Raw genomic sequence first — 13,988 nt, 5'->3', positions numbered from 1 at the left:
GGTTGTTGCAGACGGCGTGCACAGTGTGATTTTATGTCTGTGTTTTTAAAGAGACACTTGTGTAGTGGCATATAAATAATAATTACTGAGATCAGGGGCTGCCCTAAATGCTTTGTACATACTGAATCATTGCCTTCACCCCGTCACAACACCCCGCTGTACAGAACACTGAGTTGGCTCCGGGTCATTTTGCCCCCCCGGGGTGGGGGGGCCTGGGCTGTGGGCTTCAGTGCTCTTGACCGCAGCCTCTCAGGACTGCACAGCAAGGGGCCACGCCTCTGACTGCTGCCAGCTGATTAGATTCAAACAGTACCTCCCTCCACCCCCCGCTGAGGAGGAGCGAAAAAGCGCCCAGAGAAGGAGGAAGTTCATAATGTGCACCTTTTTATTGTGGTTTATGGGGGGAAAGAAATCCTTTAGAAAGGAGAAAGGGGGAGGAAAGAAAAATGTGTAAGGCTCTTAGTTCACAAAAGATAAGTGAAAAACAGTAACTAATATTAGCCTAATTCAATGGTCCGGGAAGGCATTTCCTCGTGCTCGCATTTCGGTGCTGGAATTTGGGGGAGGGAGGGGCAGAGAGAAGGACAGAGGGGGACAGTGAGAGGACTCCTGACCCTGGAGAATGAAACTAACTGCGGAATCCACCTGGGCAACAGGAACCTCCCAGACCAGAGGAGGGAGGCCAGCTGGGCTTGGGGCAACCCGTAGTAGCTTGGGTGCAAGTCTCAGCTCGCCAAAGGGCTGCCACCTCCTCCGGGAAGTCTCCAGGGTTGCAGCCAGGTTGCAGTAGTCCCTACCACTCCCCCCCCCACCCACACACACACACATACACAGGCTGTGCCCCGCTCCTGCCTTACATGTGCTTTCCTTCATGGGGCTTTTCTTAATTTGTAATTATATACTCACTACTAGAAATATTTCATAGCTCTCTGTCGACCCCACCAGACCATAAACTCCACAGGGTAGGGTCAGTCTTTTTAAACAGGAGGACAGCTGTCCAAGGAGCTCACGTGAGCATCAGAACCACGCACGGGCTCGTAAAGACTCAGACCGCTGGGACCAGACCGCATCTGGACAGCAGCTGCCCTATAGGAAGAATCCACTAAAGCGGGGACAGCCAGAAGGATGGTCTGTGCGGGGGCTGAAGGGAGGGACACCAAACAGCAAGAACTTGCTAGCACGTCCCACTCATGACTTCATGCCAATGACCCCCACCGGGGCCAGCCCCACGGGCGCGCCCAGGAGGGCGTGTGTTTCAGGCAATGCCCTGCCGTCGTCATCTTGAAATTCTTGGTCGTTTCCCCCACACTGTCCTTTTGCGCTGGGCCCCGCACACTGTGTACCCGGTCCTTCCTGCCCCTACCACGGAGCTCTTCTCCGGGTGCAGGGCCATGCACTTGACCCAAGTCAGACTGCAAGACAGTGAGAGACTCTTCAGAAAAAGAACTATCGCTTTGGGGCGCCTGGGTGGCTCAGTCAGTTAAGCGTCCAACTGCGGCTCAGGTCATGATCTCGCGGTTCGTGAGTTCGAGCCCAGCATCGGGCTCTGTGCTGACAGCTCGGAGCCCGGAGCCCGCTTCGGATTCCGTGTCTCCCTCTCTCTCTCTGCCCCTCCCCTCCTCACGCTCTGTCTCTCCCTCAAAAATAAATATTTTCTAAAAATTACTATCACTTTTGTAAATTTTTAAAGTCTATTTATTTATTTTGAGAGACAAAGAGACAGTGTGAGCAGGGAGGGGCAGAGACAGAGGGAGAGAGAGAGAGAGACTCCCAGGCAGCCTCTGCACTGTCAGTGAGGAGCCGGACAAGGGGCTTGAACTCATGAACTGCAAGATCATGACCTGAGCCAAAATCCAGAGTTGGATGCTCAACCAACCGAGCCACCCAGGCGCCCCCAAAATCACTGTCACCTTTTGAACTGAGCATTGTACAAAGGGTTTGAATAAAAATTATCGCTTTTGGGACCAGGCATGTACAAAGAGTTTTAAACCTTGTTTATTTTCTTATCCTTTTTTAATGACTACATTCCCTGAAGGCGGGCATACTCGTGAGCAAAGAAGCGTGCTGAGTGTTTGCATACATTCCCTAATCTCATCTTCTTCACAGAAAGCCAGTGAAACGCACGGACGAGGAACCTTGAAGGCAGAAAGGGAATCCGACACTTTTACCGATTATTACCACAAATGTCCCCACTTGCAGGCAAGGACATTTGAAAGTGGAGAGATTAAGTAATTATGCTTAAACTCATGTTGCCGTAAGTAACGGACCCCGGGCGGGAACTCTGGGCTTCCGGTCCCAGTTCAAGCCCTAACCAAGATCTCCTGGTGGAGAGTGGTCTCCTGGGCCAATATTCTTTCCCCCTGCCCACAAGGACCCCCAGGCTCAGTCCTGACGGAGAGACAGACAGGAGGATCCTGGGGCCAGGGGGTGAAATGACCAGATCGAATTAACACGGTAGTTTGGTTTTAAGGGTTTGAAAGATAAAGGATGATTCTGTGGAGCATCTGCCTTTGTTCCAGATGCTTCAAGTCTATCCTGAGCCCTTCTTTCCCATCAAGCACTTGAGTTTCAAGGCGGGCCAAACAAGTGCTTAGGTGGGCTCTTTTCCCTCCCTACCAATGGAAGGTCAAGGGGAAAATGGCGGAGCTGGAAGAACCCAGTCCACCCATTTTCCACCCGGTGACGTAGGGCAGGTGGGTGAGGTTAATAGTACAACTTCAAGAGTGTCTATAACCTCAACAGAAGATTATATATTTTCCCACTGTGGCCCACAGCCCCTCCCCACCAATACCCTTCAAGATTCTACACGGAACATAGTGACATGAGCTGAACTGCGTCCCGCCAAAATTCATATGTTGGAGTTCTAGCCCCCAGTACCTCAGAAGGCGACTGTATTTGGAGGGAGGCCCTTCAAAGAAGTGATTAAATTAAAGTGAAATCGTTCGGATGGGCCTTAATCCAATATGACTGGTATCCTATTAAGAAGAGGACATTGGGGCCGATATACACAGAGAGAAGACAGCCACCGACGAGCCTTCTAGTCCCTTCCCCTGAGGAGCTCTGGAGATTTGGGATCTGCTACCCCTAATAACAAGTCTCATGACATTGGGATTTGGGACAGAGTTTCTAGGATGGGATCTGCAGACATATTCCCAAGAGCCCACGGTTTTCTAAGAACTTTCGAACTTTGACGATGTGTTCCAATGATTGCCCTACTTAAAAGAGACCACTGGGGGCCAATCGATGACAAAGCACTGTTATGCCACACTAGGGCCCACATGTGCATCGGTGACAAGAGTCACATGACACCCCGCAGGGATGAAAGTTTCTCAGTGGCTCAGAGAGGAAAACTGGCAGGAGAACAGAATCGTGACCCAGCAGACGGTATTGACAAGTCAGCTCAGAAGTACCGAACCACGGAGTGGTGTCACCACATTGTAAGCAGAGCCTGACCTGAATCCAGTCTGGGGGGCATAGCTACCCGCCAGGGTTGAGAAGCACCAACTATGGTAGCCAACACAGAGCGAGGGATCTTCTCGCCCCCACTGGCCGAGACTCACCTTACCTTCAAGTGCATGGGCCAATTCTACGGTTACCACGGGACAGCCTTGAAAACAGACATTCATAGGCTGCTTGCTGTCCCTTGTGCTTAAGGAAGAGGCTGGCTATCCCAAACTAGCAAACGGACTCTCGACAGATTTAAATGCCATTTTGCACACATACGTGTAATCGGACATTCTCAGCCTGGGCATCATCAAAACCAAAATTGAAAAGGAGCCTAAATCAAGACTAGAATTCAAGACTAATGAAAACAGTAAGAAAAAGAGAGAACTATTGAGCAGACTACGTCCCAGGCATGGCTCTGGTTTTTATGTGACTTATCTCGTGTAAGAAGCTACTCCTTTCCACCGCTGTGGTGGACAGCCTCTACCCCCTGCCTCTTGAGATTCACGCCCTTATGGAATCCAACCCCCTCCTCCTGTCCTACCTCAAGCATGGGCTACACCTAGACTCATTCTTTATATATTTTTAATTTTACTTATTTAAGTAATCTCCACCAATGTGGGGCTCGAACTCACAACCCCAAGAATCGTATATTCTACTGACTGAGCCAGCCAGGGGCCCCCAGACTCACTTCTAATGAACAGAACATGGCAGAAGTGATAAGATGTCACTTCCAGGGTGCCTAGGTGGCTCAGTCGTTTAAGCGTCTGACTTCAGCTCAGGTCATGATCTCACGGTTCATGAGTTCAAGCCCCGCGTCGGGCTCCGTGTTGACAGCTCAGAGCCTGGAGACTGCTTTGGATTCTGTGTCTCCCTCTGCCCCTACCCCTGCTCATGCTCTCTTTCTCTCTAAAAAATAAATAAATGTTAAAAAAAATTAAAAAAAAAAAGATGTCACTTCCAAGGTTGGGTTATAAAAAGCCTGTGGCTTCCAGGCTTTCGTGGCTGCTTTTTCAATCTCTCTTGGATCATTCACTCGTGGGCAAGCTACCTGCTGAGCCATGAGGCAGCTCTGTGGACAGGCCCATAGAGTAAAAGTCTAAGGCCTATAAACAGCCTCAAGAATGAGTTTGGATGGGGCGCCTCAGTGGCTCAGTCAGCTAAGCATCCGACTTCGGCTCAGGTCACGATCTCACTGTCCGTGGGTTCGAGCCCCGCGTCGGGCTCTGTGCTGACGGCTCAGAGCCTGGAGCCTGTTTCAGATTCTGTGTCTCCCTCTCTCTGACCCTCCCCCATTCATGCTCTGTCTCTCTCTGTCTCAAAAATAAATAAACGTTAAAAAAAAATTAAAAAAAAAAAAAGAATGAGTTTGGAAGGGAATCCTTCCCCTGCCACAACATGAGCCTTCAGATGAGACCACATCCTCAGCCAACAACTGCACAGCAATCTCACGAGAGCCCAGAGCCAGGAGCACCCGGCTGAGCCACACCCAGATTTCTGACCCACAGGAACCACGAGATAATACGTTGTTGTTTTAAGCTACTGCATTTTGGAGTAATTTGTTAAACAGCAACAGACAACTAATACAATCATTCAATGTCAGTGGTTGGTTTAAATAAAACATCACCAGTCACATCAAACCTCAGTTGCTTCATTTGTACTTTATGATTTCATTATAAAGTCCATTTGATTTGTTAAGTTACATCATATGCACACAGCTACGTCTAATGCAAGTTTTATACTTTTTTTAACGTTTATTTATTCTTAAGAGAGAGAGAGAGCAAGCACGCGTAGGGGAGGGGCAGAAAGAGGGACACAGAATGCAAAGCAGGCTCCGGGCTCCGAGCTGTCAGCGCAGAGCCCGATGTGGGCTCGAACTGGTGAGCTGCGAGATCATGACCTGAGCCAAAGTCGGATGCCTAACTGACAGAGCCACACAGGCGCCCCTATGCTTATACTTAAGCCGCCTTGTGGCACAAATGACTTAAGATGACACCGGAGGGCTGTAGGACGTTTCTTCAACAAGTCCTCTCGTTCTATTTTGGGAAACACTAACGTATATCTGTGTGGGTGCGCGTGCGCCTCAGAACTCCCTCCTGCGCACTGTCTTCCCGCAACCCAAGGGTGATATCGTCACAATGCGAGCCTGACCGCGTGTTTTCTCTGCTGAGCTCCTAATGTTTGGCTCATCTGTGAATGAATGAACGACCGTCAAGCCCTGACTCAAAACCCTTCAGCGGTTCCCTGTCTAGCGATACAGCCCAAACTCTTCACGAGGGCCCAGAGGCTCTTCGTGGTTCACCTCTGCGACCTCACCCTTTTCACACCAACCCCTGCACCTCGCCCTGCTCTGCCCAGAGCCCCTGTGAGCTCTGTCCCTCTCCCGGCACACCACTCTGATCTCGGCCACTCGTAGGAAAGTAAGCATCCCTCTCCCTCCCGGGTGTTACCCACCCGCGGTTAAGCAGCCCGGTACCCATCTCTGCCCACCAGGAGGGGGCGCCAGGGGAGCTGGGAGTGTGTATGTCTTCTCCTCCACCCCTAACCCTTAGCACCTGGCCCCCCCTGTGAGTTTCGATGTCCTCATCTATCTCATTTTTTTTTTAAGTTTATTTATTTTCAGAGAGAACGAGAGAGTGCAAGTGGGGGAGGGGGAGAGGGAGAGAGAGAATTCCAAGCAGGCTCCACACTGCCAGCACAGAGCCCGATGCGGGGCTTGAACCCACAAAACCGTGAGATCATGACCTGAGCCGAAACCGACAGTCAGACACTTAACCGATCATCTCTCTTATGATTATAGTAATAAAGCTGACCTCAGTGCAGAGAGACCCGAAAGAAGGCACAGCAAGGGCTCAGTGATAATTAGTATCATAGGTGAGGTGACTGGGCAAAGTGGCCGGGAGGCTCGGCGGCCGTCCAGAACGCTGCCTACAAGTGCTCATAAAAGACAGTTACAATAGCGTGGAAATGATCGCTGTGAACACATTCTGCTTCTTTTTCAATTTTTCTTGGCCAAAAAAAAAAAAAAAGGGGTTCAAAATCGGGGAGGGGGGGGGGGAGTAAGTGTGAGAGCAAAGAAGGCTTCAGACTATGAGCCGAGCTGGCAGTCAACAGGCCGCCTCGCCTGCCAGCCTCCACTCTCATCACACCCCCATTTACATTTAGCGTAATCTGGGTTTGCACAGGGCGCCTTCAGAGACCGGACCCTCCGTTTCTCAGCCAGGCTCCGCCGCCGGCTGCCTGGCTCGCCAGCCTCCCCGCCACTCCCCACCTCCAGGTCACCCATCGCACGCCATTCAGGGTCCTGCTGAGAACATCCCGGTCCACAACCGGGTGGGTGAGCCCCCCAACATACCTACAGGCAGGTTAAAGACCTGTTGTGCCCTTGGGGGGGGGGGGCGCCCTCGGAAAAGATCTGGAGGAAGGAAGTCCGCTTTGATGCAGAGATCACGTTCCCCCCAGCACCTGTTTGTTACATCATCCTCACACCTGGCCACGTGGCCACCAGCCACACCTGGACAGCCTATAAAACCTAATCACAACCAACTACACATCAGGAGTGTTTGCAAAACACCCGGCTTGATGCAAAAAACCAAAGCATGGAAAGAAAGAAAAAACAGAAAAAGGAATCACAGCGTCGGCAAACCCACCTCCAACTCCTTTCCCAGGACTCACTGCGTGGCACGTGGGTAGAGAAACGGACCTCAGCAAACTAACCAAACCCTACACCCATCCAATCCACGCTGAAGCCACACGTCGCTTCAGAAAGACAGAGATTACGTGAGGACTGCTAGTTACCCGGCTCTGCGGTCTACCACTCGGGTGCCAGAACGCTTGCACTGATGTTCCTTTACAAACTGCTACTTTGTAAATGCGCAAACTTTTAAGCAACATACAACCAAAGCGTTTGGACTTGTTGTCATTCTTTGGGAGGAAAAATCAATCGCTTAAGTCCAGCGTTTTCATCCCATCTCTTCCATGAAGACGTGAATTTAACTGTGAGGTTCCCCTTCCCCAGTCGGAAGGCCACTGCAATGTTGTATTCTCCTGAGCTCGCCCAGGGCACTGTTTCGGGGAATTTTATTCTTAAATGACTGATTATGCTGGAAAGGAAGAAACAAACAAACAAAGTGCAACGACCCCAGGATGCTTTTGCAAGAATCCAGCGCTCTCTGCTCTCCTACCACGCAGGATGCAAAGCTTACACTCTTGCAAAGCTCCGGAGAAAGTTCCTGGGTCACCCACCCACGCTGGCTTCACCAAGTGCACGGGCTTTTTTGGACACTTTTGTCATTTCGGCTCCTAGTAACCCCTCCCTTACCTCCCCCCCCCCACCCCAGTCTCCCCCCACCCATGCTCCCGGCCTGATAATCCTGTAGATTTATCCTAGAGGGTCCCCTAGAGGCTACAAAGTCAACATACACATCTGAGTACATTTCAAAAGCGCGCTGGAGAGGCGGGAAGCATTTTCACCATTATTATTATTATTATTATTATCACTCTTACTGCTAAAACATTTTCGCCAAATGTTTTTGTTTTCTTTACATCGCGTTGGGTTTTTTTGTTTTCAATTCAAGTAACTTAAAAATCAACCCATCAATCCATAGAGCAGCCTGTGTGCAGAGACCCAGGAATTTAAAATCTCTGGAGTCGGAGAAACCTAGCTGGAGTGCCCAGCTAGGTCGTTTGCCGGCCGGGTGCCTCTTAGGGGACCCGCTGAAGCTCCCTCTGCCTCGCTTTCAAATCCACAAAATGGGCTGTTTTCGGGGAGGGGGGGGGGGGTGAAATGGCGCGTGCCCGGCTCGGGGCAGCAACGCGACCTGGCGTTGCTCTGAAGACGGCTTCTTTCTAGAGCCCGGGGTGGGGAGGGCGAGTGGCGGGGGCGCGGGGGAGGGTGGGGTGCGGCGGGGCGGACGGCCCGCGCCGGGTCGCCCAGACTCACCAAGATTTCCAACTCGCTCCTCTCCAGCGGCTCGTACAGGTGGCCCGCGCCCCGGAAGGCGAGCTTCTGCAGGAACCGAGAGAAGCGTCTTTCGACCATGGTGAACAGGCGGGGTGCCCCTCGCCCAGCCTCCCGGCCGCCGCCGGCCGCCCCTGCCCGCGTCCCTGGGTCCCTGGCGTGGCCGCGGCCGGCTGCGCGCGCCCAAGCCTCCCGGGCCAGGCCCGGGTTACCTGGTAGCCGCCCACCTGCCCGCCGCAGGTGAGGCCCCGCCCCCGGGGCGGAGCTACGCCGCGGGCCGCCCCGGGCGCACCTGGCCCCGCCCCGCCCCGGGAGCCGGCCGCGGGTTAACCGCGGCGCCGGAGGGCGTGGGCCGTTTCCCAGTCTTGCCAGATCAGGAGAACTAGCTGCAGCCGGGGACGGGGTGGAGGGGGGCGAGCAAACGCCGGTTGCGAGTGCGGATTCCCGGACCTCGCCTTACCCTGCGTCGCCGGGTCCGGAGCCCGCAGGGCATGTGGGGTGTGGCGGTTCCCGGTCCGTAATTGAAGGAGAAGCCTAAGATCTCACCTCCAGGGAGGGCGCTGGGAGCGCGTCCCGGGATGGGGAGGAGGGCTCGAGGACCCCAGGGCCCCCTTTGGGTTCTGTGTGGTCGTAGATGATCTTCGAGCCCTTTCTTCTCATCTGCAGATTGGGCTCCTGCGCTCGCTAACCCTGGGACCTCGGGCGGGCGTCTTAGATGTCCAGAGCCTTAGTTTACTGATCTGTAAAACGCCCACCGTGAGAGCCCTTCATAGTGAGATGGAGGGAGGGCTTGGTGGCGGTGCCATCATCATCCCGCGGAAGTTGCTGGAGTCAGATGGCTCCCGGGGCACATGACTGAAAGTGCAGGGTAGATGGTCCCCCCCCCCCCCCACCTCCAAGTGGCCCTATTGAAAGTGTAAGGGCTTTGGCTTCACGTGGGACTAGAATCCATAACAAGACCCACCACTGAGTAGGGAGGTAGCTTCGGGGAAGGCTGTGCCTCTCCTCTGTGCCTCAGTTTCCTCGTATAGAGTGGGCTTCTTAAATGTAAGAACTCTAGAGTGCGACACCGACGTTCTTCCGTTAAATGGTGCTGCCCTTTTTGAGCAAATGCATGTCACCTGCCCCACCTGCTCCCCGAAGGGTGTCCACCTCAGCCCCACTCAACCTGATGGGCAGCTCTGGTGGCCCTTGTTTCTCCCATCTCTTTTCTCCCGACCGAAATAGAAGAGACCACCAGCGTCATGCCTGCCTGTCTCCACCAATGTCAACAGAGGCCTAGGAATAATAGAGCAAAATTGTGGCGCGAGTCAGTACAGATTTGAAATCCCAGGATTGTTCCTTCCAAATGCATGGCCTTGGGCAACTTCAGCTCTCTCCACCTCAGTTTGCTCATCCCCGAAATGGGGACGGCACTACCTCCCTTTGAGTCAGGGTCCCAGCAGGAAACGGCTGGCACATTCAAACTAATTTGGGGAGAGTTCGATACACAGACTGTTTCAAAAGGCATGAGCAGAAAGTGGAGAGAAACAGAACAGAAGCCACCGATGCAGACTTCTGGGCTGAGAATCCAAAGGAGAAGGCAGGAGGGTGGAAAGTGGGTCTGGGGGAGCAAAGAGGAGATCTTGGGAACCAACCTCACAGTCCTATTGTACAGATCCGGGCTGCTGTTTGCATTTGTAGAGTGCCTAACAATACTCTCCAGTCCCTGACGTAGTAGGTCCTCAGTAAATTTTATTATTAATATAAAAGATACATGGGAACTCAGCTTAACTATTTCTGAGGTTCTTTCTAACTGGCATTCTGAGATTTTGAGACAGTATTGGATCCAGGGAGGAAGAATGTCTTGTTGGCATAGAATCTGATGCTCTCCCAAGAGTGTCACTCAGGCGTGGTTTCTCCAGGCGGGGCAGCCTCCGCGAACAGGGAGTGATGTGCTGGCCAGGTGCCTTTCCCTTAAAGCTCGACCTCTTGGATCCCGTCACAGTGGCCTCTGTTCGGAGATGCCCAGGCTAGAATTTGTGGGTCCAGTTTAAGAACACCCAGAGCATTCATGAAGGAAACTCTGGGTGGAGGATATTGTGGAACACCCGGACCTACTGGGATGAAAACAAAAGATGGAGTGGACCACAGAGAAAGCAGTTAAAGCCATGGGACTGGAAGCAGTTGAATGGGTACCCTTAGGCTTAAGTGTAATTTCTGTTTGTGTTGTGTTGGGATCAGCCCGCACACACGTCTGCTAATTCTCTCACTTTGTTGGGACTTGGTGCCTGGGTTGTATGCAATTTTTCGTAAATATTTCAGTGGCGCCCGAAAAGTTGGTGTATTCTTTGAAAGGGTATTGGGGAGCTGCACTCTTCTTGGCAAATCAGTCCAGTATCTGTTCATTCTAACTTTCTAGTGACATTGTTCACGTTCTTACTTTTGACTAACTGATCTCACATAGGAAGATAATGAAGAGGTTGAAATTTCCCAGTCTAATTTCTTTCCCGTCCATTTGTTTCCTTGTTGTCTGAATTTCTGCTTTTTGTATTACACTTCCCTGTTGATTGGTGCGTATAAGTTACCTGTTCGTGATGACTCTTCTAAATGTTTAATGCCTCCTGTATCTGATTAAAACGTATTCCTTAAACTACACTTTGTAGAGTTAATTATTACCACTGTTTCTTCTCCATGGGTTAGCCTGTGGGATCCAAACTTGGTACCTTATTTTTAGCTGTCTGGTTTCATTTCCCCCCCAGAATATAAACTCTGTGAAGCAGGGGACTATTATATCTTCATCATTGTGCATCTGTTCAGTGTCTGCCATGGAAAATAATTTTCCTGAAACATGGTAAATGTCCCCAAATATTTATTCGATGTGTCTCTCTCATCAACAGCAGCTTGTTGAAATTTATTCTTTTTTTTTTTAATGTTTATTTATTTTGAGAGAGAACGTGAGTGGGGGAGGGGCAGAAAGCAAGGGGGAGAGAGAGAATCCCAAGCAGGCTCCACACTCAGTGCAGAGCCGCAGGCGGGGGGCTCAATCTCACGATCTGCGAGATCATGACCTGAGCCAAAATCAAGAGCCAGGCACTTAACTGACAGCCACCCAGATGTCCCTGAAATGTATTCCCAATCTGAGGCTACTTGCTTTAATCTGGGGAAATGGGTCATGTCTACATTGTTGGAGTTGTTATCATTAGACTGGCTTCCATCATCCTGATTCATGTTTTATTTCCGTGCCTTTTGAGGCAAGCAGTCTGCTACATGCTGTCATCTTTTATGTTGATTTCAGAATAAACTGAAAATTCTATCAGGGTCTATCTGAAAGCATTTCAGACATAGAGACAAATAATTATGCCATCTATTTCGATTGCTTTCTACAATATAATAGGGTTTTTCAGCTTCATATTTCTCTTTCAAATCTTTGCTTTTTTCCCCCATAATCTTAGGGATTTAATCTGATTACATAAACCTTATTGTTTTGGTCTTTTCGTTGCTGTTGTGCGTTCTTCACTTTTCCCCAGAATCACACCTGCTATTTATATTTGTTTTTGAATGTGCTTTATTACCTCAGTCACTTTGATTGGATTCCGTGATCATCACTACTGACTTCAAGACTGTTTCCTTCAAGAGTTTTCTTTCTGCCTTCAGCTGGCCAACTTCTGGGACCCGCTCTGAAGGAATCAGGTCAGGCAAGGTGGTTCACTGGGAAACTTTCTGAGTCTGCAGCTCTGATGGGGATGTTCATGCTTTGGCTGGTATTGAGAGTCAAGGGTGGGGTGCAGCCACAAGCATCCTGCCTTTCCTGAAATATCTGCTCTGGGCACCTTGAACGATGAGGTCACGCTCTTCAACTCCCATTCACTATACGAAAGTGGTGTCATTTCATTTCCCATAAATTATCTCCCAACAATACGCCCTGTTGGAAAGATGTGATGCAATCCTAAGGCACCTGAAACTTTTTTGGTAATAAACCTCACTCACAAATGATAAGGTTGGTATTTTGAAGGCATCCTTTTCTGAAGGGATATGCCATACAAGGGGTAGTGTGTGTGTGTGTGTGTGCGCGCGCGCACATTTAATTTTAAGTTCTTTTGAAATTATGGCTCTTTACGTAAACTCTCAATTCTGTTTGTTTTTTAATGGCCATGCACACAGGCAATAAGATAATCTTTTTAGGGGCGCCTGGGTGGCTCAGTCGGTTAAGCGTCCAACTTCGGCTCAGATCATGATCTCACGGCTCATGAGTTCGAGCCCCGCGTCGGGCTCTGTGCTGACAGCTCAGAGCCTGGAGCCTGCTTCGGATTCTGTGTCTCCCTCTCTCTGCCCCTCCCCCACTTGTGCTCTGTCTCTCTCTGTCTCTCAAAAGGAAATAAACATTAAAAAGAAGATAGTCATTTTATAGATGAAGAAATTGGAATTTAGGGTGAGAAAGCCACTTTCATTCATTCATTCATTCAGCAAATAGTTTTAAGCACAAACACAGAAGACTCTCTTCTCGAACTTTTGTATCTTCTCTCCTGGCAGGTGTGATAGGCTGCGAATAAATCAATGCGTAATGCTGTGTGAGGCCGGCACGTAGTGGGTTGAGTAATGGCCACCCATAAGCCTATGTCACATCCCAACCCCCAGACACTATGTATGTACCCTTCTTTGGGAAAGCAAATTTGAAGACATCATTAAGTTAATTTAAGGATCTCAGGATTTACTGGGGGTGGGGAGGGTGGGGGCTAAGTCCAGTGATCGGCGTCCTTCCTTGTAAGAGACAGAAGAGGAGAGGGGCACCTGACTGGCTCTGTCCATGGAGTGTGCAACTCTTGATCTCGGGGTTGTGAGTTCGAGCCACATGTTGGGTAGAGAAGTTACTTAAAAATAATTTTTTAAAAAATCTTCAAAAAGAGAAATAGAGAAAAGAGAGACAGAAGAGGAGAGAGACAGATGCAGGGGGAGGGCCCCATGAAGATGGGGCAGAGATGGGAGGGGTGCAGCCATGAGCCAAGGAACATGTGGGGCCGCCAGAAGCTGGAACAGGTGAGGAAGGGCTCACCCCTTGAGCCCTCGGAGGGAGCACGGCCCTGCCCACACCTGGATTTCAGACTTCTGGCCTCCAGACTGTGAGACGAGAAATTTCTATTGTTTTCAGCACCTCCCCCACCCCCAGGGCGCAGTCATTTGTTGTAAGCAGAGTGGGGACCCAAGAGAGAGAGAGAGAGAGAGAGAGACTCTTGTTGCCAGAGCAGGCAGGAGAGGTGACTCTTGAGCAGAGACCCGGACAAGGTAAGGGTCAAGGTGTTCACTGGGGGGACAATATTCCATGTGGAGAGAAGGCCCCGGGGAGGGGGGAGAGGGGGCGTGTGCTCAGCTGGTGTCACCACAGTGAAACAAGTCACATGTTTGCACCAAAACCATGGGCACACACACACACACACACACAACCCCTCTTCAGGCACTGTTGGGGTCACACCCTCACTGTCACTTCTTCCATAGTCATTGTTTGCCAAATGATGGCGGACATTGGCTGAGCAACTCCTATGGCTGCTGCGAGCGTTTCTGGGCCTCTAGGTGACCGCAGGACGCCAGTTGCTGGGTGAATGTGTCA

The 13,988-nt window shown here is 50.8% G+C and overlaps 1 protein-coding gene across 3 annotated transcripts in view; it reads right to left on the bottom strand.

Moving 5' to 3' along the window:
- ATP2C2 (ATPase secretory pathway Ca2+ transporting 2) overlaps positions 1-8,627 on the bottom strand; it is a 63,533-nt gene extending 54,906 nt beyond the window's left edge. For 2 of the 3 annotated variants that reach the window (XM_053906709.1, XM_053906711.1), the window contains exon 1: positions 8,387-8,627. In XM_053906709.1, the coding sequence (XP_053762684.1) occupies positions 8,387-8,485 (99 nt within the window). In that variant the 5' untranslated portion in view covers positions 8,486-8,627. The remainder of the gene's footprint in view (positions 1-8,386) is intronic. The other variant, XM_053906710.1, reaches the window with a different exon arrangement.
- Between the last annotated feature and the right edge of the window lie 5,361 nt (positions 8,628-13,988).

The sequence above is a fragment of the Panthera pardus genome, unplaced genomic scaffold (assembly GCF_024362965.1).
Source record: "Panthera pardus isolate Hobbes unplaced genomic scaffold, ASM2436296v1 HiC_scaffold_19, whole genome shotgun sequence".
Classification (NCBI taxonomy): Eukaryota; Metazoa; Chordata; class Mammalia; order Carnivora; family Felidae; genus Panthera; species Panthera pardus.
Note: the sequence above shows the minus strand (reverse complement) of the source record. Positions and strands in the feature narration are given on the sequence as shown.